Here is a 26,506-nt window from a genome sequence, read left to right on the forward strand (position 1 = left end):
CCTCCAGCACGTCGCACCAGCTCCTCCGTAGGTAGCGGCCTCGGCTCGCGCTATGTCAACCGCTTCCTGGAGCTGGTTCGGCCCAGGCTGGCAGTGCTGGACCGGCGGGCGAGGACGGGCGTGGCAGTGGGCGGGGACGTCTCGTTGGGACAGCCGTGTTGGAGTAAAATATCGATGCAGCCTTTGCTCCCTGTTTTTCTGGCCAGCTTCATGGCCGTCTGCCCTTGGTTGTCTTTTGCTTTCACATCGATTCCGTACTGTGGGGAGAAAAGATATTCAGCTTATTTACAGTTTAAAGCAGCATCTTTATTATTATTATTATTATTAGTAGTAGTAGTAGTAGTAATTTCTACTAGTATAGTTGTTACTGTGCATCTCTGTCTCTCTCTTTCTCTCTAACTCCAACTGGTCGAGGCAGACGTCTGCTCGAGGTTTTCTGCCTCTTAAAAGGAGGTTTTTCCTTGCCGCTGCCACCAAGTACTTGCTCATGGTGGGAACTGTTGGGTCTCTATAAATAATTTTATAAGGAGTACGGTCTAGAGCTGCTCTATTTGAAAAGTGCCCCTTTGTTATGAATTGGCTCTATAGAAATAAAACTAAATCGAACAAGTAACTGATTCTGGCGCCCCCTGTGGACAACAGCGTTAGTGCTTCTACTGCCTCTCGTCTTAGTCTCGTCCATTTCCTGTGTTTTCACCACATCTGAAGACGTGCTTGCCAGACTGTGACCTGCCAGTTTAGGCAAATGAGGCAGATGATTCACTGAAAAAAGGGGAAACAACAGTGCAGAGTTGTGTTGTTTGTCTGTGTCTCTGATATTTGAGTTGGTTGCAATGAATGAAATTAAAACAGAGACAAGCAGAAGTGGAAAAGGAGACTGAAAACTCACAAACTCACATCTCCATAGTGATGATCTATCTATCTATGAGTGTTAGTGTTAGTATGAGGCAGTGAAAGAACAAGGAACTTTATTTTTAAGGCAGCTGCAAGGAACTATCATTTTGTGTTGATGTTGGCGCCGCCTGTGGATGAAAGCGGTAGTGTTTCCATTGCCTCGTTTTATCTGTTTTCAAGAACTAAAATTTACTAAAAGTCAATTTCCTGTGTTTCCACCACATCTGAAGACCTGTCTGGGGTCTGGGCTGATTCACTAAAGAAAGAGGAAGCACACAGTCTGTGTATTTACTCTCACACATTTCTCTGATGTTTGAGTTGATTGTAATGAATGAAATTAAACAAGCAGAAGTGGAAAAGGAGACTGAAAACTCACAAAACCTCGTCTCCACAGTGTCGATCTACAGAGTGTTTTATGCTTTATAATTTCTGCTTTAGTATGGGGCTGCAAAAAAACAAGGAAGTTTCATTTTGTGTTGGTTTTGGCGCCCCCTGTGGACAAAAGCAGCAGTGTTTCCATCAGGCATTAAGAAGAACTACGTAGAAAAACCTCCCTGAGGGTCTTGTTTGTGTATGTAGGTCATATACAGGCATCAGAAATAAATTGAGACAGTTTCATAAGACAAAGATTCCTCTGTGTCATGTTTAGTTACTGAATATAAAATTATAGGAAGTATCTATTGACACTTCCTTATTTTGTAGATGAAATACTGGAAGCAGCTTTGTTTGACCAATCAGCAACGTTCAACCCTGCAAACTCCTTCGTGATACTTCCTGAAACATCAGAAAACTATTATCAGGAACATTTACTTTTAGTATTAAATGTAAAAGTAAAATGTCAGTTTTTTACTGTTATATCTGATGTTTTTGGACTAATATTACTGCTGCTTTAATGTGCATTTTACTGCTGTAGATGTTTATTGTGTTTTATCTAGCGTAGGGGCATCCAAGAGGTTGCCTTTGGTGTGTTTTTTCCAACATGGCTTTGAAATAAATGCGCAAAATAGAGTATTATCCAGATAAAATCTATGTTGACAGTATGCAGACGATTACAGACTGTATCTTCGACAGATTTAATTTCTATAATGATATAATATACAGATCTGGATATAGATCCATTAACTTAAAATCTTTAAATTTGGTCAGGAAGAGGAAGAGTCTGGAAAATTGTAATCTAAGTCGAACTAACCAGTAACTAAAGCTATCAGATAAATGTAGTCGAGTAAAAAGCAAAAAATTTGCTTCTGAAATGTAGTGTAGGGGAAGTGTAAAGTTGCATACATTTGAAATAAACACAAATACATGTAAAGTACAAGTTTGTACTTAAGTAAAGCACTTAAATGTACTCAGTTACATCCCGCCACCATCTACATGTCTTTGTCTTGTCTTATGTGAGCAGCTAATAATAAACAGAGGGCGAAGGTCAAAGAAGAGCAGTAAAACTCAAACGCACCCAGACGAGCAGCTGGGTCATGACTACATCTCCCAGCTGACAAGCAGCGTGCAGGGCCGTGCGTGGCAGTGAGGTCGACCCGGCCAGTTGAGCGTTGATCTGGTCCTTGGTGCTGTGGGCCAGGAGGAGCAGCAGTCTGGGCAGATCTCGCTCAGTCACCGCGGAGAGCAGCCACACCGGCATACTGTCCTCTGGAAGCTGTGGCCCCGGAGGCGGCTGGAGGGTCGCCACAAACGCCCGCTGTTCATACTTCGCACGAATCCACGACTCTCTCTCCTCACTAGTGAAACAGACACAGACAGGAGATCCAGTCATTAATAATAGGAATATACACACTTTAATATCTCATGATGAGCTTCCCACAAGCACTTGACTGCATCAACAGGAACCACCCACATTAAGCACTTATGAACAATCTTTGTCTGTCATCAACTAGAACTCATCGAACTACTGTATAAACAGACAATAAATGAGGAACGCTTATATAAATATTAAAAGTGAAGCATTTATTTACTATATTTTATTAGATATTTTGTATTTATTAATTTATAAATTAACTTTATTTATAACAACTGAGCAAACTGCATCCACTGACGAAGGCAAACTGTTGTTTCACAATGAACCCTCGATGCTCATCGTGTCTCTACAGAGTTTTAAACCCACATCTGAACGATCTGTACAAGTGTATAAACATTTAATAAATGTAACTGTTAGGATTTATTCATGTGTGCAGTCATATAATATTAAATATGATTACAGCTATCAAGCTATGCGTGGTTACAAGTCATCACTAATTCATAAACTGTTGACAGCAGTTATGGATGATTCACAGGAGAGGTTTTAATTGGTGAGAAACACATTAATAAATACTTTATATCTGCTTTCAACTAAGTTATAGTGTGTTATTAGTCCTTTAAATAAATGTGGTACCCACCGGGTCGCATTAGGCGAGGGTTTGGTCCTCCCCTGGGTGCAGCTCTCCCAGATGCTGTTGGCCATGTGGTTTCCGATGGCGGCCAGGACTTGCGTGAGCTCTCCGGGCCAGTCGTCCAGGTCCAGCGAGCGAACGCGAGACAGGTGAGTCCCCAGGTTACGATGGATCCCCGAGCACTCGATGCAGATCAGCGCGCCCAGGTTGAGGCTGGCCCAGGTTGGATCTGCAGGGCGAAGGGAAGAGAGACCGGTGAACTCACACAGATTATTGAGTCGAGATAAAGTGTGTGTAAACTGTGAAATCACCGCAGGCTGCGGGAGGTGCATGAAAGCAGAATCATCCTCCGGAGGGAATCGGCTGGAGGGAAAGACGCCGACATTTAAGTACTCACTTGGCGCTTCACAGTCGACACAGAGGCCATTGCCCTTGGCGTTGCGGAGGGCCTGCAGTGCTACGGCTTCACTCTGACTGCTCCGCCGAGCCTGAGGAATACACACAAACATATTCAAATCATTTATTTATCCATACAGTTACTTATATAACGAGAACAAATGGTATTTAAAACCCATCTGTGTGAATGCTTGGATGTGACACTGCATCCTGTGTATTGATTTAAGTTTGTAAAATGGATGCAAAAATCCCTCTTGTTAACCCCTTCTCCATCCCCAAGAAGCCAATTCAGCTTAAACCTGCATTCTGTGTAACGGCCAGCAGGGGGAGCTCCACTGGTTGCAATAACACACAGATAGCATTCAGTCTTATGGAGAAATGCGCTGACTTCTCAGTTGATTTCTGAGCTCAGTAAACAGTTTCCTGATGAGTTTCTGGTCTCAGTCTGTAGTTTCAGTCTTCTTCCATACAGCATGATGTTCATTTAGTAACTGATGGTCCCATTTAGAGTAAAACAGACCATAAAGCAGGGTATGCTTTAGGGCGGGGCTACCTTGTGATTGACAGCTCATTCTCAGTGAGTCCGTCCAGCTCAACGCACCAAACTCAGATCAAACTGTCAAACTAGGCAGTGCTGATCAGATATGGATCCAGATTCTGTTACTGCGTTTGACTATTTTTCTCCTTAAATCTGTTCACAAACATATTTCACTGTTTTCCTGTTAAACGAGATTGTGTGTGAGCAGGCGAGCCGCCAACGAGAGCAGCTCAACTCGCAGTCGCCTCTGCTGGCTGAGTGCTGACTGTGTGTGTGGTTTCATCAGATATGATTAACAGTGCTGGCAACAACCACACAGCTGTCATCAGAGTTTGATTCAAATGCTGATAAACTAGAATTGGTGCAGAGACATTTGACATTGAAAATCAAAAATACAGATTAACTTTGGCAGAAGATGCGTGCTCTCGTAGGATCCCGTCACTCATAGTAAGAAAATGATTCAGAAAACAGGTTTTTTAAGGCCTTTAAAGTGTGTGTGTGTGTGTGTGTGTGTGTGTGTGTGTGTGTGTGTGTGTGTGTGTGTGTGTGTGTGTACCTTGTTCCGGCCGCTCTCACAGGACTGCAGGCTGGCCAGGATCTGACTCTCTATAGCCGTCACCCACGAGTCTCTCTCCTCCAGGCTCGGAGCCTCGAAGTGCCACGTCTGCCCGGTGAACGACACGATGATAAAGTCTGAATTCTCCTCGTCTGCAAGTCAGAAGGGAAGCAGAACAAAGTCAAGTAAGATTTGCAAAGACACAACTAATATACATATATATATCATGGATTAATATAAAGGGCTTCATGAATCCAGACAGTCAGTGAGGGAATGCAAAACAACACAAAACAGTCCGATGGAAGGTGAGAACAGAAAAATGTATTGCAATGAAAACAAGTCAGATGAGGAACTCAAGCTGGGGATGCAGGTAACGTATGTACCGAAGAGGAAAACAGACGGAGGAGAGCTGATTCAGCTCCATCCCCGTCACTTGTTACCTGTCTTATTAATGTTTCTCAAGCTACCAAAGCTCTTTAATTTCCACATTTTGCGTTTGGCTGCAGAGCGAGAGATAAGCACAGAGAAAGAGAAACAGAGAAAGACAAACACCTTTAATAATCCCCACAGAGGTAGAAAGCAGAGGCAGAGGAAAAAGCGTAGGAATATGTAAATAATGTAAATATGTGTTATTTATAAATAACAACAGCAGGAATAAAATGCTGCCCTCGAAAAACATTCTTTAATGTTTTATTAATGCGTTCATTTTCTAGTCATTCATTATAAAAACACTGTGTTGATGCTTCTTTCCACTCACTATAATATCTGTATGCATTACAGTGGGCATAAAAGAGTCTATTTTTATTACACTAGCAGCAGCAGTTTCAGGCAAACAGCAGCTCCTGGTAAAAAACTGAACCTTCGATATTTATGTCAAGCTACCTTCAGCCTGCCCAACGGCTGCATCTCCTTTCTGATTCATGCTCTTCTTCCTCCTGTTCTTCTTCCTGTCGCTCATGGGAGATGCCTGACCGGGGTCTTTTCCAGAGAAAGGACTGGCGGCTCCTTCAAGTGCATCTGACATTTAAAAATAATCAATCACACACACTGACAACACCTCTAAACATAAATTAATCCTCAAAAAAAAAAGGAACAAAACAAAAAAAACTTGATTGAACTTAAATGTGTTCAGTAGTTTATGTATAATTCCAGTTTGTTCCATTGACTCATTTTCTTTAAATTGACTTTATATTGTTCCAAAAATAGTTTAGGATTATTAAATTCTTGTTTTTATTTCTGTTTATTAATCATCATATGCCGAACATAAAAAACACACAAAGTTAATCGGCTACCGTGTTGATAATCAATTGTTTTTGGTAATTTGTTTTAGTGGAAGAAAATTCAATTTAAGATTAGACTTAAGATACATTTAAGTGACTTTATTCAGATAAATTCTGTTCACACATTTTAAATAAGTTTGAAGAAACTTTAATTAACTTAATTTAACCTCAACAATAATTGCTACTTCTACTCAAATCAGTTTCACGCTTAAATTGTGTGAGTTAATAAACTGTTTGCTGTGGCCATACAGTGTGTTTTCTCTCTCAAACTGGTGGCAGTGACTGAAAGGTTTTAACGTACCGACACTTTGTGCTTTGGTGGACAACGAGGAGGCGCAGCGTTGAAGTCCTCTCTCTCCTCCCTGAGGCGACAAACCACCAGACCGGTCTTCAACCACGGAGAGGGTGGCTGGACACAGCTGAGGAACTGGCAGCGAGAGAGGAAGTGAAACGTTTATAGCCTTTAAATGAAACTCAGACGGTCGGTGGCACACTGTGTTTGCATGCACACAAGCAGAAGTACCTGTACTGGTGTTATCAGCGGCTGTCAGCTCCTTACTCAGCCCGTTGACTCCAGGCACGGAGCCGGGGGGGACGGGTGAGGGGCCCGCGGGGGCGACGGCTCTCGGAGGACGTTTCCCGGGAACTTTAACCGTGACGCGCAGGAGGTCGATTTCCTTTCCGTGGATATTCTGATTGTAGTCCTGAAACCGACAACATGTCACACAGATTGGACCTTTTTACCGGGACTAGAGCAAGAATACAGTGTAAAAGTTATTAAGTTAACACAACTTCATCCCATAAATTACTCAAAAATGAATTTCTGAAGTAATAATTAAGTTGTTTTAGTGAACTTAAATAAGTATTTGTGACCTAATTCTAGTTTGTTCCAATGACTTATTTCTTTAAGTTGTAAGATCATCACAAAATGTATGTAAGCCCGACTGTCAGAGCTATAATGCTGTATGTTTTTATTTTATTTTATCCCCCAGAGTGTAAAGAGTTAATAAACTTAAACGGTTTCATCGTTTTAAACTAACTCAACTTCTGGATGAGGAAGTAAATAATTCTCTTCAAAAGCAAGCTTTACTGCTACCACCTAAAGTTAGCTGCTAATGGTTGCTAAGCTACGATTAGACAATAATTGTTTGGGGGAGGAGTTAAGCAACAGTTACATAAACTCACTTTAAAGGCAGAATGAGGAGGATTTCCTTAAAAAACGATGAAATAATTTACTAATTACTTGTTAACAAATGTAGTAACCTAATGCAAGTATCATAAAATTAAAGTAACGTAACATGATTACTTTCAGTTACTTTTGGATTATATTAACACCAAATTAGCTCTTTTTTCTTTCAACCTTAACATTATTTTCTCAGCTGGAAGGCAGAACTTGCTCTTTACTGTAATGTTGTTCCCCTTTTCTGCTTTAAAGATCCACCCAGAGAATACAGCTCTGTCATTAGAGGCCACGATAATGAATTGTATCTGTAAGATTGGGTGTGGTTCCACTTGTGAAGTGTTGCAATGCGTGCGCACTGCACATGTGCAGGGTAGTATATCATTTTTTATTTAGGGCCCGAGCAGCGACCGCTGTGAAGGCCCTATTGATTCTGCTCAGATTATTTTATTCTGCAGTTAATCGATTTTCGCCGGCTGCAACGGGCTCCAAACCTCATGACAGGCGGCACACGACGTACGGGTCCCGCACATGGGCGAGGCAAGAGCAGCCCCGGCTTCACTCTCACCGATATGCATGAAAATTGGTAGGAACATGCATCATGTCCTGACGTTAAAAAAAGCCTCTTGGAGCAATACCCCAAACCCAACAAGAAGTCAGCTATTTTGAATTTAATGTGCAATTTTGGCACAGTTTTTACCATTTCCATTCATTGTATTTTAATAAACTCCGACTTCCGACCAAAAGTTATCAAAAGCTTTTTGAATCCGTCCCACCCTGAACACATTTATATGCTGCCATTATTCAGTCACACTCACAGCGCCACCTACTGGAAACAGGAAGTAAACATCGTCATCGTCATGAAATCTTCAGCGTGATCTATCTATATTCTGGCACATAATGTGACCGCAGCACGCCCTGACGCACACGGACCACGAGGGCGCCGTTCATGCAGCTTTAATTTTTAAATGTAATTTGAAATAATCCCCATTTTTACTAAATGTAACTGTAATCTGATTCCATTCCCCAGTTAGTTACTCCCTAAACCTGCTTATGACCCACAATAAGTGTGTGTGTATCTGCAGTGACCCTGCAGCCCTCTGCTGCCTGTATTTTGCTGTGTTTCTGGGTGTCAACCTGTGTGCTGTGTAACCCCCAGCCAATAATAGCACACAGGAAGTGACTGTACAAACGTAGGGACCAGATCGTAAGCACACATCCAAGAGGAAGCTGTGGTGTCATTTAGCCGGGGAGGAGGGGCCATCTTGTCATCACAAACCCACAAATCATTCTCATTCTGCCTTTAAAGTCTTCCTTTATTTCTCTGAGTCTCTGCTTTAAGGCTGACAAAAGTGGTGCAGTGGTGCAGAAAACTCAACGACTGTAAATGTTGAATCGCTCAATCAGTTGTGAGCTAAAGTTTCAAAGCAATTACAGGCCTGTTTAAGACAAATGTGGCCTGTGCTGAAAACCAGAAACTGTAGTTAAATCTAAAAAGCTGCAGATATTCTCTCCATAGTGAAAACCCTCTTGGCCGTTTGCTGAATCCAGCCTGTGTTTTACTGCCGTATTGATCTGTCTTGTGGTGTTCTCTTACACTGGAGCTGGAGTGGTAAGACAGCGTGCCATTGTTGGACAGGGTGACGTATTTCTTCTTCCACTCCTTATTCAGCGAGCTCCCACTTCTCTTCCACAGGATGCTCTGTCAAAGACAATGAAGGTCACTGCTCGCTCGCAAAAAAAACAACAAACCCATCTGCCTAAATTTAGAGTCGACAAAACTGAGACGATCTCTTCAAAGTGTAAAGAGTGGTCCGACAACAATAGCTGAAAGCACAATATTAATAGATCACCCTTGAGAAGGGTTGAAACAAATGTGTTTTTGTGCTGCTTATGTAAGATGAAATAAATAGACAAGTGCGTGTTTGTTCCCACCTTTGCTGCTGAAGAGGGACTTGGCACAAATTATCGTGCTGCAAGCAAACTGAAGCCTGTAAACACCCACTTGATTGAAAATTCACTCTGTTTCTTGCACTGTTTTTGTAATGTTAAGCAAACCTGTTTGATGGGAACGCCCCGCGCGCCACTCAGGTCTCCTTTGCCGTCGCCCGCCTTCTTATCCGGGTCCCGGTTCTGAAACAAATCCAACAATCAGGGGTTTAAGAGGGGGGAGGGGGGGCAGATTTGAGCAGGGAGAGAGAGTCAGAGGTGGAGATGAATGGAGTGAAATGATGGCGAGATATGAAAGGCAAAAAGGTGCGAGACACCGGCAGCTGGCAACAACTGACCTTGAAGAGGGAGGGCCGTCTGGGGATGGTCTTCAGAGCACGGTTAACACTGCCTCCCCCCTCTCCCGTTGCAATGCGCAGCTCTCTGTGACCGACCACAGGGGTGGAGGGGAGGGAGCAGGTGTAGCCGCTATTCTGGCCGTTACTGGCCTGAGTGGAGGAGCGAGGCGAGGAGGAGGAGGAGGGGTGGAGGAGAGCGGGGTCAGGAGGTCAGGAAGGCCAGGGGGGGAGAGAGAGATGGGGATGGAGGCGTGAGGGAAGAGATGGAGAGAGTGAGAATGAGCTGGAAGATGAATAACTGGTGATATAGATTTACAAAAAGTGGGTGATGATCGACAGCATGAATTTTTCACAATCATCGTGAACGTGGGGGACGTGATACTCGTGGGGGCGTTGAGATGGATGCAGAGGAAGTGATGAACGGTCTTCAGAGATGGTGTTGAAAATTAGATTTCAGTTTGATAGATGATTTGAACTTTATAATGCATGTAAACTCTTCCTCAGATTAATCACCAAAAAACCAGAGAGAGCTCCACATTCTTACTCTGAATCTGAAGAAGTCATGTTTTAAAAAGAAATATTTGTATTCTTTATTCGTGGAATGCCTTTTGTCAAGAGGTCATTTTATTCATATATTCTGAAATATGCAGTAAAAAGACTATTTTGGTAACAGTAGAGACTAAAAAAAAATGCTCCTGAAATTCTGTGGATGTGAGCAGAAATATAACGAAAGTAAAGTTTACTTTTGAAGAAAACACCAGCAGAACATTTTCATCTGTGTCCTATTTTTATTACTCCTTATGTAATGTCTGTCTAGACTGGAGATATATTATGTTTACTCAAACAGAAGAGCAATAACAACTACTAAACAAGTTTCACAACTGAATGTATTAGTATCCAGCACTCTGATTTAAATACTGACTGAGCCTTTGATTAATAAAGATTTCAAAACTACATTTTCTGTCTTAAAACTGATTTTTAGTCTTTCTATGTGAAGAACCAAACAGGGCTGTTAGTTGGATAAAAATCATCTGTAGTGGGAGATAATGGGATGGGAAGATACTGTACGCGGAGCTCAGCTATTGAATGGGCTTCAGTGGTTCCCAACCTGGGGGTCAGGACCCCAACTAGGGGTCACCAAAGCTTTATGGGGGGTCACTAAGGCTTTTTGGATTTTAAGGCATGTAAGAAAACTTTAAAAATATACACAGTAGGTCAATATCTCTGCTTTTGGTTCATTTATGTGGAGAAAAGTAAAAGTAAATTGTGTAATACAACAATGCCCAAGTGCCAGGGACCAAAACACTGAATTTGTCAAAAAATAAACCTATAAAGTCTGTATGATTGGTAACAATTAGAAAAAAAGACATAATATAGACCGAGAATCGCATAAAACGTAGGAAATAATCTCAAAAATGCATCCAAATCACTTGTTTTACACAAACTTCCTTCATTAATTATAGAAAAAGGTTCCCTTAAGGAAAAAAGTTTGATAATAGAAAAAATAAAGCTGACTGAAGTTAATTATTGGATCTTCATCAAAAGAAATGTTTACTTTGTATAAGCTTAGTGATTTGAACCCCCATGTTTCAGACAAACCAAACACTAACTCTAGACAGATGATAGTCTTCACCGCAAGAGGCCACTAAATCCTACAAACTGGTTCTTTAATAACGTAAATCTGTAACGTAGTTTGTGAAATAAATGTAGTAATAGGATCAAGTGTAACATTATAACTGACTTTTTGTTTTGCTTTGGTGTGTTGCCAGAAGATGTCTCATGTTTTTGAGGTATAACGGCATCTTGTGAGGGAGCAGAAATAAAAACTACAGCTGTTACGTTACGGTACCTGGCCGGGGAACGATGCGGATCCAGGCGTGGAGCCTCCAGAGTGACTGGGAGAGTTGGGAAGAGACTTGCAGGCCTGCAGCGCCGCCTGCTTCCTCTGAGTTACAATCTTCTGGGCAGCTGCAAAACACACACACACACACACACACACACAGCGGCCATTAAACTGTTTCAACTATCAGCAGAAACCAGCGACTAAAACCTTGTTCTCCTCACAGTGAATCAGGACGCTCTGATAAAACTCACCCTCTGAAAACACTCGGTCAACGTTGAACCCGTAGGTGGCACAGGTCTCGTAGAACAGCGAGTGACGCACATCGATGCACAGCTGTCTGGCTCTCTGATCCTCAATCACACGGGGGTTGGTGCTACTGATTTTATCTGAAGAACAGAAACAAGATCAGTGAATAGAGCGGTTTGATTCCTGTTCTGAGACTTATCTGAAACTATAACAAAAGGTGGTGTCCTCAAGTTGTTGCTTTTGTCCAACACAACAGTCCAAAACACAAATATGTTCAGTTTATTATCATATATGAGACAGAAAAAACAGCAAATTCCTCACGTTTAACAAGTCTGGAACCTTTTTCACAGCAGCCATTTTGACATGAAATAGTAGGGTAAACACAGGCGTTATCAGTTATACTAATACGGACTTAACAAGACGAAAGAGACAAGAGAGGGAGACTCCATCCTGTTTCAGGTGGTAGGAATGTCCTTCAGAGTACTTTTTACTTTTAGACTTTAGTACATTTCAGAGCCTGTTACTTTTTGTTTTCTGTACTTCTACTTGAGTAAAGAATGTGTGTACTTCTTCCACCTCTGTCTGCAGGAAAACTTTAGAAATAAACAAGATTTGCATATTTTTAATGAGGTAGAAGGAGAGAAGATGCCTTTTAAGGATTTTAATGTGGAAACACACATTATTCTTCCAAGCAGACTATTTGTAGATATGTCCTAATACATCTCTGGAGGGAATATTTAAAGTTCTGAAGCTGAAGCAGCTGAAGATGTTCCACAGTGTACTGTATGTGGTGTATATGATGCACACAGTGTTGACCGACTGTTATCCAGTTCAGGATGGTTTATGTGCTGACCTTGGGTGCCGACCACTATGACTGGGATGTCTGTGCGGTGTGCACTCAGCTGGCTGTAGAGCTGGTAGAGCTCCTGGAAGCTGGCCTCGTTCTCCAGACTGAAGACCAGGATCACTGCATCAACCCAGCTGCAGAACTGCAGGGGGGGGGAGAGAGAAAGGATGATGGATGATGGATGACAAAGTCTGCAGGTATTTCAGTTTTGCATACTAACTACTGTCTCTCTCTCTCTCTCATGCACACATTCACACACACACACACACACACACACACACAAAGTCGCACCTGTGCATCAGGTGGACCAGCTTCTTCCCGGATCAGTAATAAATTACTCTGCCCGTCCACCACCACTTCCTTTTTATACCTGCCACCTGACAAGGACAATGACAATGACAGACAAGTTATTCAGCAGCTGGTGGCAGCGTGACAGGCTGGAGGATGAAGCCACATCCCACAGCAGGCAGCATGAAACATTGCTCAGACATCTCTGCCGTCGAAAGAGTAACACAAAACGACACTCAGCAGCGAGAAGCTAAAAATATGTTTTAGATTAATTGTAATTTATAAACCAAAAAACAATTTCTGACCGGCATTAAACTCCATCACTTACAACGACACGCTATGAAAAGATTATGTTTCTCACCATCCGGCTTCTCGACCGCAGCATAACTGCCTGTGATGTATTTGTTCACCAGCGCTGACTTGCCACTTTTTTGACTTCCCAGAATGCCCTGAGAGAAGAAGGAAGGAAATATAACACCATGAAGTACATTCAGGGTGAACACACACACACACACACACACACACACACACACACACACGACCACAGCATAATGTATCAAATATAAAACTCTGACTGAATTAAAAAACACAAGCTTTTAGTTCCTCTATCGAATGCGTCTTTGTTCCTTTTAGTCGGTTTAATCTGTGAGCAGATCAATTTATATCTCCATTGTTTTATTCATCTGCGTGAGGACATGTAGTCAGTGGGGGAGGAAGCATTTAGACCCTTTGTGCAAAAGTCGCAGTATAAAAGGACTTTGTTATAGTCCTGCAGTCAAAATTGTTGTGAATGAATGCTGTCAAATAAATGTAGTGGAATAAAAATTACTATATTTTGTCGTAATAGTAGTAGTAAGTGTCAGTGACTGTATATATATGTATATATAGTCTTAATTTGACACCCTACGTTTATAATTTGAGCTTCAAGAAGTAATTTCAAAAATTCAGACAATACGAATACGTTTTTTAACATAAAATTAGAGGAACTGGTGTCTTAGCTTTGCACTCTTTATAAACCTCAACATCTTTAATAAAATGACACAATTGTGAATAAATGGAATAAATTCCTCTGTTTCTGACACAGGTGTCTGTGAGTGGTCTCACCAGTCTCAGCTCTGGGATGGATCTGCTCAGCGTCCACTCCTGGGTGTTGGCAATACTTACTAGAGAAAGACAGACAGAGACAAACAGTCAGTGGAAGCTGAGACGCAGAGAAGAGATTCATCATTTTGATCATGTACAGTAAAAAAAAAAAGGGCAGCCATCATAACGGCCTGTGGGAGAGCAATAAATCACACAGCTGCTACGTGACTGGTCGCCATGAGCACACGTGTGGCCTCACAGGTGGTCTTAATGAATATAACCTTTAAGTCACAACAGGGGATCCAACAAGGTGCAGCCACACTACTCCTTATCCACTTTGCTCCCCTTTGTGTCCGTAAGTGACGGACAGCTGTGGTGGGGAGTTACTGTGGCCTTTACTGGTTCAGTCCAGCTGCCATTCAAAGATCTCGCTCTGAAGTAAAATGAACATGAGAACTGGCTATTTGTTTTGATTGAACTGATTAAAAATGTATCTATGAAGCGTCAGGAACATCCTGAACCCAAAGATATTCAGTTTTAGGACGATGTAATAAGAAGGAAAAAAAACATCTTGTCTCATTAAAGAAGCTGAAAACTGAAACGATTAAAGATAATAAATGATTGCAGTTATTTTTCTGCTTATTGACTAATCAACTAATCCTTTCAGCTCTAAAATTAACTAATGTAAGTTCTGGTGTGTTTGGTGTGTGTGTGTGTGTGTGTGTGTGTGTGTGTGTGTGTGCTGGAGATGTCCATTCACACACACACACACAGAAGCACACACAGTACAGTAGACTAGAGCGGTCGGTTGCACACAGCTGTGCCAACGTCCCTGCTGGGCGAAGGAGGTGGCATGCCCCCAATGTGATGTGACGCTCACACCCAAACACCCAGCTGCAGCTTCAGAGGGACGAGAATAGAGAGGAAGAGGGAGCCCGAGGGGGAGACTAAAACTGATTCAGAGACATAAAAAACACTATATATTCTCCCATACTGAAGGGGATTTTGTGGTCCCGAGATTGACCACAGAGAAAGTCATTTATGGCCGTTTCATTTAGATGGTCATAAATGTCTTACTGTAGATCACTGACTGTACCTGCTACAGTTACGTATCTTATATTGCTGGATTCAGCACAGTTAGAGCTTTCTAACAAACCCTGGTTGGTGTTTCTGGGACTATCACAGCCAACGCTACCTTAAAGTAAATGAATACATTTATCATACGTACTACATTTCCGGCTTATTGTACTTCTGTGTTTGTAGTCCTGTATTTCCTCAGTTACTTCAGACATGCAGAGGATCCCTCAGCCTGCTTCCACTCCAGCTTGCATCATGAAATTACATGATTTATTATTTATGGGGTGCGTCACAATATCTGCCAATTAAACCACTTTGGCAGTAAAATATTTCTATACAAAGATCCCATTTGAAGCTTTTGGATGCCTTCCCAACAGTCCTGCAATAAATCTGATATTTTAAAGTTCAGTTTTTGTTGAAACTGTTTATGTTGAGAGGTGTTTCTGTCCTCATTATTACACAGAGGGCGGATAAAATTATAGAAACATCTGTCAGTATAATGCAACACAGTTCAACAGTTCAACAAACTGCATCCTCTGAAATGAATCATGAATGAATCACACTGTTGAATCAACACCTCTCTCAACTGTTTTAACAAAAACCTAACACTGTAACCTTCAGGATTTATTGCAGGACGGTTGTACATTAGACTGCATTAGTTTTAAGCAAAGTGGACTTAATAATCTGGTAATTTAGACTGCAAGCTAGTTGCCAGATTAATACAGAAGGTGTTAGCCGTAGACTGTATAATTAAAAATGAATGTAGTCTCCGTTATGAGACCGTTATAAGTTTCTGAAGAGTCCTGCTAATCCAAAATGGGTGCAGCCATTCCATTAATTATGCATAATTTTAATATGATTTAAACTGCTGAGTTCTATAAAAATTACAGTTGTCACAAACGGGGAAATTTGCTATAGAGGCCAAAAAGTTGTATTGTGTTTATTTCTGCTGTAAAGTCAGACATTTTAATATGGGGCCTGATGGAGATCGACTCACTGCTGGAGCCAGCCTCAAGTGGCCATTAAAGGAACTGCAGCTACTTAGTGGCTTCATTAGTCAGCCACGGAGGTTGCCGCTAGGCGAGTCTACAGGTACGGTAGCAGATTCACCTGTATGTGTTCATTAGCGTATAATCTCCTGAAAATAAGAATCGTTATGTTTTTGTTACATTAGAATGAGTCATGTTTCTACAGGAGCCCAGAACTGACAAACCAAACGCTGGCTCTAGATGGGGGGTTTTACAGCCACCGTAGTTTCTCCTACATGCCTAGAAGTGGAGGTTGAAGCGAGGGAGCTGCTATCTGCAACTATAGCGCCAGACGCCACTAAATCCTGATGCAGCTACTGTAACAATAAAAACTGATTGAGAGAAAGAATAAACACATATCAGAAACACAAGGACAAAAGGAATAAACTAGAGACAGATTTAGTGCCTTTCCTATCGCTCTCCTGGCTGTGAACGTGTGATGTGTCCTTCAAAGACAGATGATGATTAAACTCGAGCCTGGTTCTAAATCTATGGAGCGTCCAGGCCAGCAACGCACAGATGCAGCCGGCGATGATGTGCTTCAGTTGAGAGAGAAAAAAAAAAAAAGAGGGGCTTATATACGAGCCGCCGCTGCAGGCTGCTCCCTGGGAAAAAAGGGCAACTCCTACCACACAAACAGACACAGACTTTGTCTATCTTTGTCTGTCTCTGAGCTCTCTTTAAGGCCTGCTCCTGCTGCCAACAGTGATCAGACAGTGTGATCCTTCTGCTGCTGCTTCGACACACACATTTTTACAGAAAGCCAATTATCCACACTCCCTGCTCCAAACCAATCATGTGCAAACAGGCTGCAACCCCCATATGTAGCCTGTAGCTCACATCCAAAACTGCCAATTCTCTAACTTAATTCTGGATCTTTGTCAGATTCCTCTCGACGCACAATCTCACACACACACACACACACACACACACACACACACACACACACACACACACACACGTACACTCGTCCTCCACCCCTCTGTTTCATCAGACTCTGCCTCTGTAGCAGCAGCAGAACCAGCAGTCCTGCCGGTTGCCATGGCAACACTTCCTCCTACCCTGAGTGTGTGTGTGTGTGTGTGTGTGTGTGTGTGTGTGTGTGTGTGTGTGTGCAGTCGGCAGGGCTAGTCTCACTACTTGAGTGGATCCACAGTGTGCATGTGTAACAGTGTGAATACACAATGAATGAATACATAAAACACACACGTTCTCTCACTCGCTCGCTCACTCCCGCTGGCTGACACTCGCTCTTTCTTTGAGCAAACATGTTTGTGAAAGACGTGCACTGTTGTACGCTGCAGCGGTCGACACACATACACACACACACACACACACACGGCGTAGAGGGAAAAAAAGCAGCAATGGCAACTCAACAATCCCGAATTTTAAAATGCAACATGATTGTGTTTTATGGTGGAATTTAAACTGAATGCCTGACAGAGACAAAGACAAGAGTGAGAGGGAAGGGTAAAAAAAAACAACCCTTTTAGTGGCAGAACATGTAGTGGGTGGAATATCAAAGACCGGATTAGAAATGTCCTTGATTGGCTGTGGATCCACACTTCCCTTTTTGACGTGGGTGAACAGATATCGCCTCATGTCTTTCCCTGTTCTCCAACAGCTTCATGGAAATAAAGCTGAAAATCAAGAGGAGCAGCGCATCCATGATCATGCCACAAGCTCCTCTCCCCCTCGGCTTCATTATGAGATTTAAACCCATGCTGGGAACGCTGCTTAAGTGTGTGTGTGTGTGTGTGTGTGAGTGCAGAGATTACCCCTCCAGCGGTGTGAAATCTGCCCGCGCTCTGAGGGGAATTAGATTAAGACTGTCCGAGATGATTCTATTGTTGGTTCTCAGATCAAAGAACTTCATCTGTCATCAATTTGTAGTCGCACATGGCTTGGGGGAAAATGTCTTTCAAGCACGTGACAGTATTATAGCCTGTAAACGTGTCCTGTGTGGCGTTCTTTGAGAGGATCAACCCCACCCAACCCCACCCACACTCACATTTAAATGGATGCCTGTGCACAGATGAAAAGGGTGACACACTGTTTGGCAGCGAACAGGAGAGTCTTGTTGTCATGGATGTAAGTGAACATGCAGGATGGATTTAGAGCTGAAGAGGTGACAGTGATGTGATGTGTGTGCGTTTGTGACCTCCTACCTTCCTCCTCACTGGAGTCTCTCTGTATGTAGACAGGAGGCGCTGTGGAGGATGACCCCGCTGCCCCCGAACTGCTCTTTGTGAAAATGCCACTGATGAACTTGAGCATCTTCCTGTCTTTGGCGGAGCCTCGCTGGCCCTGCTGCGCCTGCTGGGCTTCCCTGGCCAGCCCCAGGTCTTCAGAGAGGCTGTTCAGGTCACTGTTATCCAGCGTGCGGCTTTTACCTTTGCGTGCCGGTTTGGAGGCCTGTGTAGGGGGCGCCGGTAGGGAGGCCGAACCTGTCTTTAGTCTGTCCTTCCTGGGCATGTCTCTCATCACTGCAGCCATGCCACCTCCAATCTCCAGAGGTATTCCAGCTTGGGCCTCATCCCGCAGGTCCCTCCACCCATCGGGCCTGCTCGCCTCGGCCCACGAGGCCCTGCAGGGGCCCGGTGAGCGCGTCGGCATGCGACAGTCCTTGCGGTCGAGGCTCTGTGCCGAGGTAGGGCTGCGCTCTCTACCCTCCCTGGTGTCGCGACCGCGGGTGGCCGCACTGCTGTGGGACTTCAGCAGACTCACAGGACGCTGGCCCACTGGGCGGATAGGGAGGCTGGTCCTGGTTGGGGTGCGGCTGGGCTCGATCACCTCTGTCGGGGGTGTTGTGGTCAGTGATGGGGACGTGCATTGCTTTGCCTCTGGGGTGGGAAGTGTCTTCTCGACTCGTGTTGAATCGATCTCTGCAGACTTCTGAATCGTCACTCTCTCAGCAGGTAAGGGGATTGAGAGGTTGCACGGTGGCTTCTCGCTCGCTGGACTCGGGACAACAGCAGTGGAGGGCGGTTTATCTTTCAGGGGACTGAGGGGTTTTCTTTCTCCATCTTTGAGTTCATTAATTAGCTCCCCCTCTTTCAAAATAGCAGCATCCTCGGCCCTTTGTGTTTGTCCTAAATCCACTCCGGCTCCATTCTCAGTCTGGGCAGGAGCTTCACCTTCAGCCTCCACTCCCGCCCTGGCCTCGTCTCCTCCTGGCCCGGCCTCCACCTCCTTCCCCTGGGCACTCTTCTTGGCCTCCCCTCCATTCTCCTCCACAGCCTCTACCTTGACCAGGGTGAGGGAGATGAGGTAGGTGGTGCGTTGCTGCAGGGCGCCGCCTCCGCTCATGTGGTCAGGCTTCAGTAGACACACAGTAGATGAATGAAACCAGACAGAGCGAGATGAGCAACTGACAGTTTGCCAGCGTGTTGGGATGTGAAAGAATCTGACAGCGCGACTGTGACAAAAAACTTACATGGAGGGAGATTAAGTTTCTCCTTGGAAGACACAACAGCAGAGGGGCTGTTGGTTTCATCCATCCCCCAAATCCCTATTTCTTTGTTTCGGATTTTAATTTCAGTCACGGATTTCTTCTCTCACTGCAATTTTAATTTCTCTGGGACACAGAAAAGAAATCCACTCTTCAGACAACCTTCAGCACACTGACAGTGCAGTCCAATCAGCTCTTTTGTTCCTAGCAAACACCCAATTAAAACCTATCCACTGCATATGTATGCAGCCACTGAGGCAAATAAATCTTCATTATGATGTCTGATGCCTCACTCCTGATGGTAATTATTTATTTGACCTTATTTCTATGTGCAGCACCCCCATCTCATGTGTTGCTCAGTCAATCCTCTTCACTCAGAGCAAAAAAAAGAAAAAATCTTGATTCAATTCAGAATAACAACTTCCCCGCATCATACGTCATCAAGAATGTGATCAACAGCAGCTGTAACCTGAAAAGGTGAAGTCTTTAAAAATGCATCAGTGTCACCCTAAAGCAGCATGGCACTGTACACCCAGAGCTCTGTTACGCAGTCCAGTCCAGATCATGGGCTCTCACCGCAAGCCACACATGTGTGTTGACAGCAGCATCCATTCAGGGAGCGCGGCAGCAGGAAGGCGGGCAGCCTCTCGGAGACGCACAGGAAGGACATCGATGAGGGCTGAAGGGGATCAGGAGGAGAAGCCAACAGAAGCTCGGGCGGATATCTGGAGATGCATGACCGAGTCAGGGCGCGTCCGGCCATCACGCCCCTCTTGCTGTCTCCCGGGCAGCCTGTGTCCTCTGAGCGCATCAGGCGTTGAGCATGACAACAGAGCACCGGCACAGAGGAGGCGCTGAGGCGAGTCACTGCTCAAACAGCTCCCCGACTGCCTCTGAAGCCTTCCGATAGAGACACCGTCGCACAGGTCCAACGAGTCCAATCCCTCACACACACACACACACACACACACCCTCACACTCTGCGTTTCTCTCTCCTGCTCTCGCAAACACACTGATAGGAATCTCCAATGTCCCTCCCTCTACATGCCCCTCCTTGTTCCAATAGGCAATCCATACAATGCAGAAGGATCCTGCTTCTCTTCCTTCCCTCCTTTATTTTCTCTCTCTTTCTGTCTCTGCTGCTGCTCTCAGACTGTGCAGGGTCCCTGCTCTTTTATTGCTCATCTCCCCCCCAATCCCCATCCCCTCCCCTCCATCATCGTTCTCCCTGCGTGCAGGAGAGAGGAGGGGGAAGGCAGCGGGTAACGGCTGGTGGTAAAAGCAGCAGTGCACACACGAGCCGGACCTGCTAAATGAGGGGAGACCGCGGGAGGAAAGATCAGCGGCGGGGAGAGGAGAGATGGAGGGAGAGGCGAGGGTTAGTGAGGAAAAAGATGGATGCATGTTTGTGGAGGAAAAAGGACACTTGGGCAGGGTGTCTGTTCCCCGTCTCATTTATACAGCTGCCAGAACAGTTTCATCGAGATCACCCATCTGTCTTCAGCTGTCTATTTGTGTGTGTGTGTGTGTGTGTGTGTGTGTGTGTGTGTGTGTGTGTGTGTGCACAAGTGTGTGGCTCTGCGTGGCTCCTCCTCAGTAGGAGGCTTGGCTTGTTTGTTGCTAAGGTGTTACAATCTTCCTGGCTCTGGTGGCACAGTCATCTCCTCCATGTCCTTCCTCCTTCCTCCTCCTCCTCCTCCTCCTTTGGTACATTCTGTATCGCAATCGCTCCCACGATCTCTGTATCAAAATGGTGTTTCTCTCTCTCTCTGTGTGTGTGTGTGTGTGTGTGTGTGTGTGTGTGTGTGTGTGTGTGTGTGTGTGTGTGGCGTACATGTGAGTGAAAGAGATTTCCTGTGAGTGTATTGATCTGTAGTCTATTGCCTACTACGGCATGTGTTCATTAGCAGAAGTGGGGAAGCTCTGGGCTCACAGCATGAACCGAGCAATAGCATGAGAGGATGAGAGCATTATGGGACATCAATATGTGGACCGCAATGCAAAATGCAAAAAAAAAATGAAACACACACTTTTATTTCTGTGTTAATAAAACAAACACGTGTGCGATAAAATGTGATTGGTTAATTTGCATCAATGACTAAAACCTGTTTGTTTGTGCCAATGACATTGTTACTAATGCAATGATTATTGTCTCTACTGATTAATCTGTCGATTAGATTAATCAGTTAATCATTTGGTCAACAAAACATCAATTTCCTGAAGTCCATGTCATTGTGAGGTCAAAGGTCCAAAGATATTCTGGTTACTATCATTTAGGACATTTAAAGCTGCAGCAGGAAACTTTTATAAATGACTGTTTGTCATATTTACTGAAACTTGTACATGAGGTTCCTCTGGCTCGTTGTGGTTCTTCTATTCTGCATCTGCAAGAATCCACCGGGCCTGGACGGAGATAAATGACCTACTGCAGCTTTAAGAGGCTGGAATCATAAAACGTTTGGCTTTTTTCTCTTGAAAATGTTCTTAAAGGATTAACTGATATAGTCGATAGTTGCAGATTCATTTTCTGTCGATCAACTAATCGATTAATCACAGGGATGTACGATATCGATGTTTCTTTCTGCTGGGATAACCAATATTACTTACTCATGGCCAATACCGATATAATTAGCAATAATTCACATTTTTGTATTTTAAAAGAAGTTTATAACCCTTTATGCACCCCTGAGGGTGAGACAGGTGAACATCTAGTGAGTAAAGATGGTCTAATTGAGTTAAAACTCCTCAGACTCTTTAGCTTTCACAGAACATAAAGTCAATCAATCCTTTTGCAGAAGAATTGAAAATAAATTATTATAACTGACAGATAATCTATCGGCTATAATTTAGTTATCAGAATATTACATAATAATATAAATGTTCCATTATCGATCGACCCCGATGATTATCGTGCATCATTCGTCGTTTTTTTATAACGCAGGCAAAAAGAACAAGAGGAAGTGCTGCAATTATTCTGCATGCAACAACAAAAACATGATTACACATCCATCACTTGAATCATTACCGGGTCTAATTTCATGTTAATTACTCTCTGATTAAAAACTAAAAAATCCTTGATGTGAAATCAGAGGATGCCTTTCCCCACAGTGCACCACTCTCTGCCTCCCACCATCATCCCATAATGCACGATCTGACTGTCCACCTGCTCAGCCCGCTCCCCCTCCCTCCCACAGCCAGCGAGAGGGCAATAACTACTCCCACTGAATACAAAAGACCTCTGACAACCGCCTTTGGCTCAAGGGGAAAACACACGACCTGAGAGCAACGGCGACCGCAGCCCCCGACACAGAAGACGAAGAGGAGTCGTGAATAAATAAAAAGCTTAAGACAGGAAGAAGAGCTGCTTCTTGTTTTTTAAAATCCAGATACTCTTTCAGGAGGGGGAGTGATGTGTGTGAGAGGACATGACATGCCTGTGTGAGTTAAAGTGCACGTCAGGTTGCTGCAAGTGCTGCCTGGTGAATCTAATTATTTTGAAATAGACACCCACATAAAACGCAGGAAATCAGGTTGTCTTCAGACGGACAGTTTTTTAGAAAACACACACCCTCTTTCTCTCTCCCATGCATCCAGACAAAGCTCTCACCCACACACACACACATTGACACCCACGGGCGGGCGCTGTCAGATGGACACTGGCCAAGGGCAGTGGTCATGCTGGGTGATTTTTCATTTCTCCTCCACTGTGAGCTGTCCTCTCCCTCCTCAATCTCTCACTCTGCTGCTGCCATGCTGCAGTGAACGCACTCAGATTCACATTTAAATGTCTTCACTTAGCCCCACCTCACCCTTTTCTCCCTCTCTCCATCTCTTTATTATTCCTTTCTCCCAGCCTTCTCCCCGGCACGCAGCGCCTGTCGACCACATCCCACTCGTTTATTAAGTCCAAAAAGAGAGGTGGCTCTCTTTTTAGCACCAGTGAACTCTACGCCTACAGATCCGGGCCCCCGCAGAGGATTCGCTGCCTTTGATCCTCACTACAGTGTCTACGCTCCAGCAGACTAATTATGCAAAAAAAAAAAAACTTGGGCTGAATGTTTTTACATGTGGGGGGTTGCCTTTTAGAGTGTTTCAAGATCCTAAAAAGACCTCAAAGCTCACCCGAATCCATCAGGGAGCTGACTGACCTTCAGTTCACAGACAAACACTGGAGTGAGTGCAACGGGCTGATGAATAAACAGTTATGAATATTCAGTGATGTTATTCCACCCAGTCTGGCCAGTTTTGAGGTGATGTTTACTTTACTATTCACAATTTATGCTGCTTTATACATGTGTACGTACAAAACATATGATTACCTTACTAAACCTGATGACCTATTAGAGATTAAAGGCCTCACATACCCACACAGCTGTTGTGTTTATGGTACTTAAAGTCTCCCTCCACTCAAATATATGGCTTTCTTCTTGTTCTTGCTCCACTGCAGAATGATGTATGTGCCGAGTGTCTCTGAGCTCATTAAAATCTGATTTTAAGGGGCGGGGCCTACAAGGATGATTTATAATATCACAAATAGTTCAGGAAGTCAATCCTGGTCCAGTATGAAGCTGATACAGTGAGATCCACCAGTGCTCAGACACTGAGAGCGGACTTTACAGTGCAGGAGGAGACATCTTGTGTCCAGCAGGAATTTTTAATGAGGTAAAAGGAGTTTTTAAGGATTTCTAATACACCTTATTGTCCCAATCGGACTCTTAATATTATGTAAAAGTAGCTATACCCCATCAATAAAAGTATTCCACCGCAAGTCCTGAATTTATACTTGAACCGCTAGAAGGAACTTTCCTTTTGTGTTGACTCTGGCGGCCTCTGAGGACAAAAGCAGTATTTCAAGGGCACTCTGATCCAGTGGCAGGCATTAACAATAACTATATAGAACTAGCTGATCACTCTCACTGATGAGTCATGTAGATCATAAAGAACCATCATTATTAAACCGAGAGTGTTTCATAACCAGTTAAAAACTCCTTGTATTACGGGTCGGGACCGCCATTAGGGGTCACCAAGGATTCACGGTGGGGGGTGTCGCGAGGCCTTCTTGATTTTAAGGCGTGTAGGAAAATGTGAATAATATATGCAGCAGGCCTATAACTATAATTTTAAAGTTTAGATTATTATTCAAGATCTAAACTTTGAAGACCTGAAGCTGTATTCACAGAGCCTTCACGCTCTGATAAAACTAATAGAGAGCTAATAGAGCAATGGCCAAGCATCAGAGAGAATATAAAGCTGAATTTGTCAAAACAAAGAAGCCGATTAAGAGTTACAACTGTTAAAAATGAAAAAACACACAATACAGACAGAGAGTTATATAAAACTTTCCCTAAAAACATCAGAAAACTCATAAAATCATTTTACACAAACTTCCTGCAGTTATTATGTTCACTGTTTGGGTTCATTGTACAGTTTATCAGTTGTTCTCTACTGTTATTGTTACACGCTGATTATAATATGAAATATCTGTAAAAGATGTCAGTTTATTCAATGATAGAGAGGAAGTACCTTCAGGAAACGGTTGGGAACCAGTGATACAGAGGTATCAGACTGTTTCATAACCAGTTAAAAACTGTAACATGTTTAAAGTGAAAGGATCTGAATATTTCTTCGTCCTGTACACGAAACGTTCTACGCCAACAGGTTACCAGAGAACCGATAATAATTATTTTTACTGTTAATGTGACAGCAACACATTGCGTCACATTAACAAGAAACGGTGGGAAGTAGCGATATGAGGAAATGATGTCAAACTGATCAGCTTCACATGTAAAAGACCTGTTTGTCTGAAAGGAAGTGGGTTTGAGGGCAGTTGCAGATTGGCAGACAGGAAGTAGGCCGCACAGCAGGTTTCATCCTGCTGCCATGGCGATGGCTGCTGAGGGATGATGCCATTGGTTGCCCGTGTCCAGAGGCTGAGTGATAAATAAATGCCACTACATAACAGATGCCGGGAGGTGATTTTCTTTGCCGTCAGAGTGAAATGAGAATGAAAATGAACATCGACTGAAGAGCGCTTCCCCGGAAAAGACACACCGACTGACACAGGAAGCGCAGAGGAAGATATCGATCACCTACACAATCTTGTTCCCCTACGCCCCCTCGATTAATGCTAATGAAAAGAAAGACTCACTGTGAACTAAAGTCGGCACATGCAATTTCTCCTGTTTATCACACCAACAGTGCATTAAAGTGAGAGTCCTGTGAGTCAGACCATGCACTGAATTCTGACTACCTGCCAATAAGAACTCCCCTACAGGTGCTGCTTTCTTTCTTCCCTAAATACAACAAACTAAAGTCCATCACAAAGAGCACCAAGAAGGCTGAGCTTACCTTTGATACTGTGGAGGAAAACCTTAAGGCCCGAGCGCAGCTGTTCATCCCCGACTCTTTCAAGCTGCTTGGAAAGTCTGTTGAGTGCACTCTGGAGAGAGTCATGCCTCTTGATCTCTGCTCTTATTGCAACCGAGCTCACGGATTTACTGTTGCTGTTCATCCTGACGCATGGATCTGTTGTAAACTGAAGCAGGGCGCTCGCTTCAGCCCATCTGAACTCTCCACGAGATGTTTTTTGCTCCACAAAAATGAACACGAACTTTTTAGACACAGAAGCAGCAGAGAAAGAAGTGGTGGTGGCGGCGGCAGGGTGTCTCTCTCTCTCGCTCTGTCTCTAGACCACAAAACTCAGCTCACGACAGCATGTCTCAGTTTCCTCTGCAGGTTTGAACTGAACGGAATTCACTTCCTTATTTGAAACCATATTCTTCAGTACACAGCCGCTCTAAGTGCTCTGCTGGCCACGCCACTGAAACACTGTCTGAAGCTGCTGTTATTCTTGCATTACATGCTGTTTTGCTTCTAGAAAAGAACAATAATGTAAAAACTTTATAATCTATAATCACAGTTTATGTGTTTTTGTCTCATTGTGGCTCAATTAGAAGACAAACTCTGCTCCTAGCTGTGAAACATCCACTGCTGTCAGAGATATTGGCCTTGCAGGGAGGATTATAACTCCACATTGGACTTAATGCATGCAGTATTTACACTGTCCCTAGATCAGTGGCCCATGTTTACAGTAATAGTCCTGTTAAATGATGTTTTGACCACACAGTGGG

At 43.7% G+C, this 26,506-nt stretch overlaps 1 protein-coding gene across 5 annotated transcripts in view; it reads right to left on the reverse strand.

Moving 5' to 3' along the window:
- The window catches only part of agap2 (ArfGAP with GTPase domain, ankyrin repeat and PH domain 2), a 27,202-nt gene extending 1,100 nt beyond the window's left edge, over positions 1–26,102 (reverse strand). Inside the window, exons 1-19 of one of the 5 annotated variants that reach the window (XM_051425020.1) lie at positions 25,725–26,102; positions 13,842–13,900; positions 13,099–13,186; positions 12,741–12,826; positions 12,456–12,591; positions 11,608–11,742; positions 11,363–11,481; positions 9,514–9,663; positions 9,284–9,358; positions 8,823–8,927; positions 6,569–6,749; positions 6,347–6,472; positions 5,648–5,782; positions 5,206–5,265; positions 4,766–4,917; positions 3,673–3,763; positions 3,282–3,504; positions 2,348–2,627; positions 1–257 (exon numbers count right to left, since the gene is read on the reverse strand). The exon at positions 1–257 is cut by the window's left edge and continues 1,100 nt beyond it. In XM_051425020.1, the coding sequence (XP_051280980.1) occupies positions 51–257; positions 2,348–2,627; positions 3,282–3,504; positions 3,673–3,763; positions 4,766–4,917; positions 5,206–5,265; positions 5,648–5,782; positions 6,347–6,472; positions 6,569–6,749; positions 8,823–8,927; positions 9,284–9,358; positions 9,514–9,663; positions 11,363–11,481; positions 11,608–11,742; positions 12,456–12,591; positions 12,741–12,826; positions 13,099–13,186; positions 13,842–13,900; positions 25,725–25,887 (2,571 nt within the window). In that variant the 5' untranslated portion in view covers positions 25,888–26,102 and the 3' untranslated portion in view covers positions 1–50. Of the gene's footprint in view, positions 258–2,347; positions 2,628–3,281; positions 3,505–3,672; positions 3,764–4,765; positions 4,918–5,205; positions 5,266–5,647; positions 5,783–6,346; positions 6,473–6,568; positions 6,750–8,822; positions 8,928–9,283; positions 9,359–9,513; positions 9,664–11,362; positions 11,482–11,607; positions 11,743–12,455; positions 12,592–12,740; positions 12,827–13,098; positions 13,187–13,841; positions 13,901–18,093; positions 20,554–25,724 lie in introns of those variants that run through there. The other 4 variants (XM_051425017.1, XM_051425021.1, XM_051425019.1 and 1 more) reach the window with 4 other exon arrangements.
- Positions 26,103–26,506: the final 404 nt, after the last annotated feature.

The sequence above is a fragment of the Dicentrarchus labrax genome, unplaced genomic scaffold, assembly GCF_905237075.1.
Source record: "Dicentrarchus labrax unplaced genomic scaffold, dlabrax2021, whole genome shotgun sequence".
Lineage (NCBI taxonomy): Eukaryota > Metazoa > Chordata > Actinopteri > Moronidae > Dicentrarchus > Dicentrarchus labrax.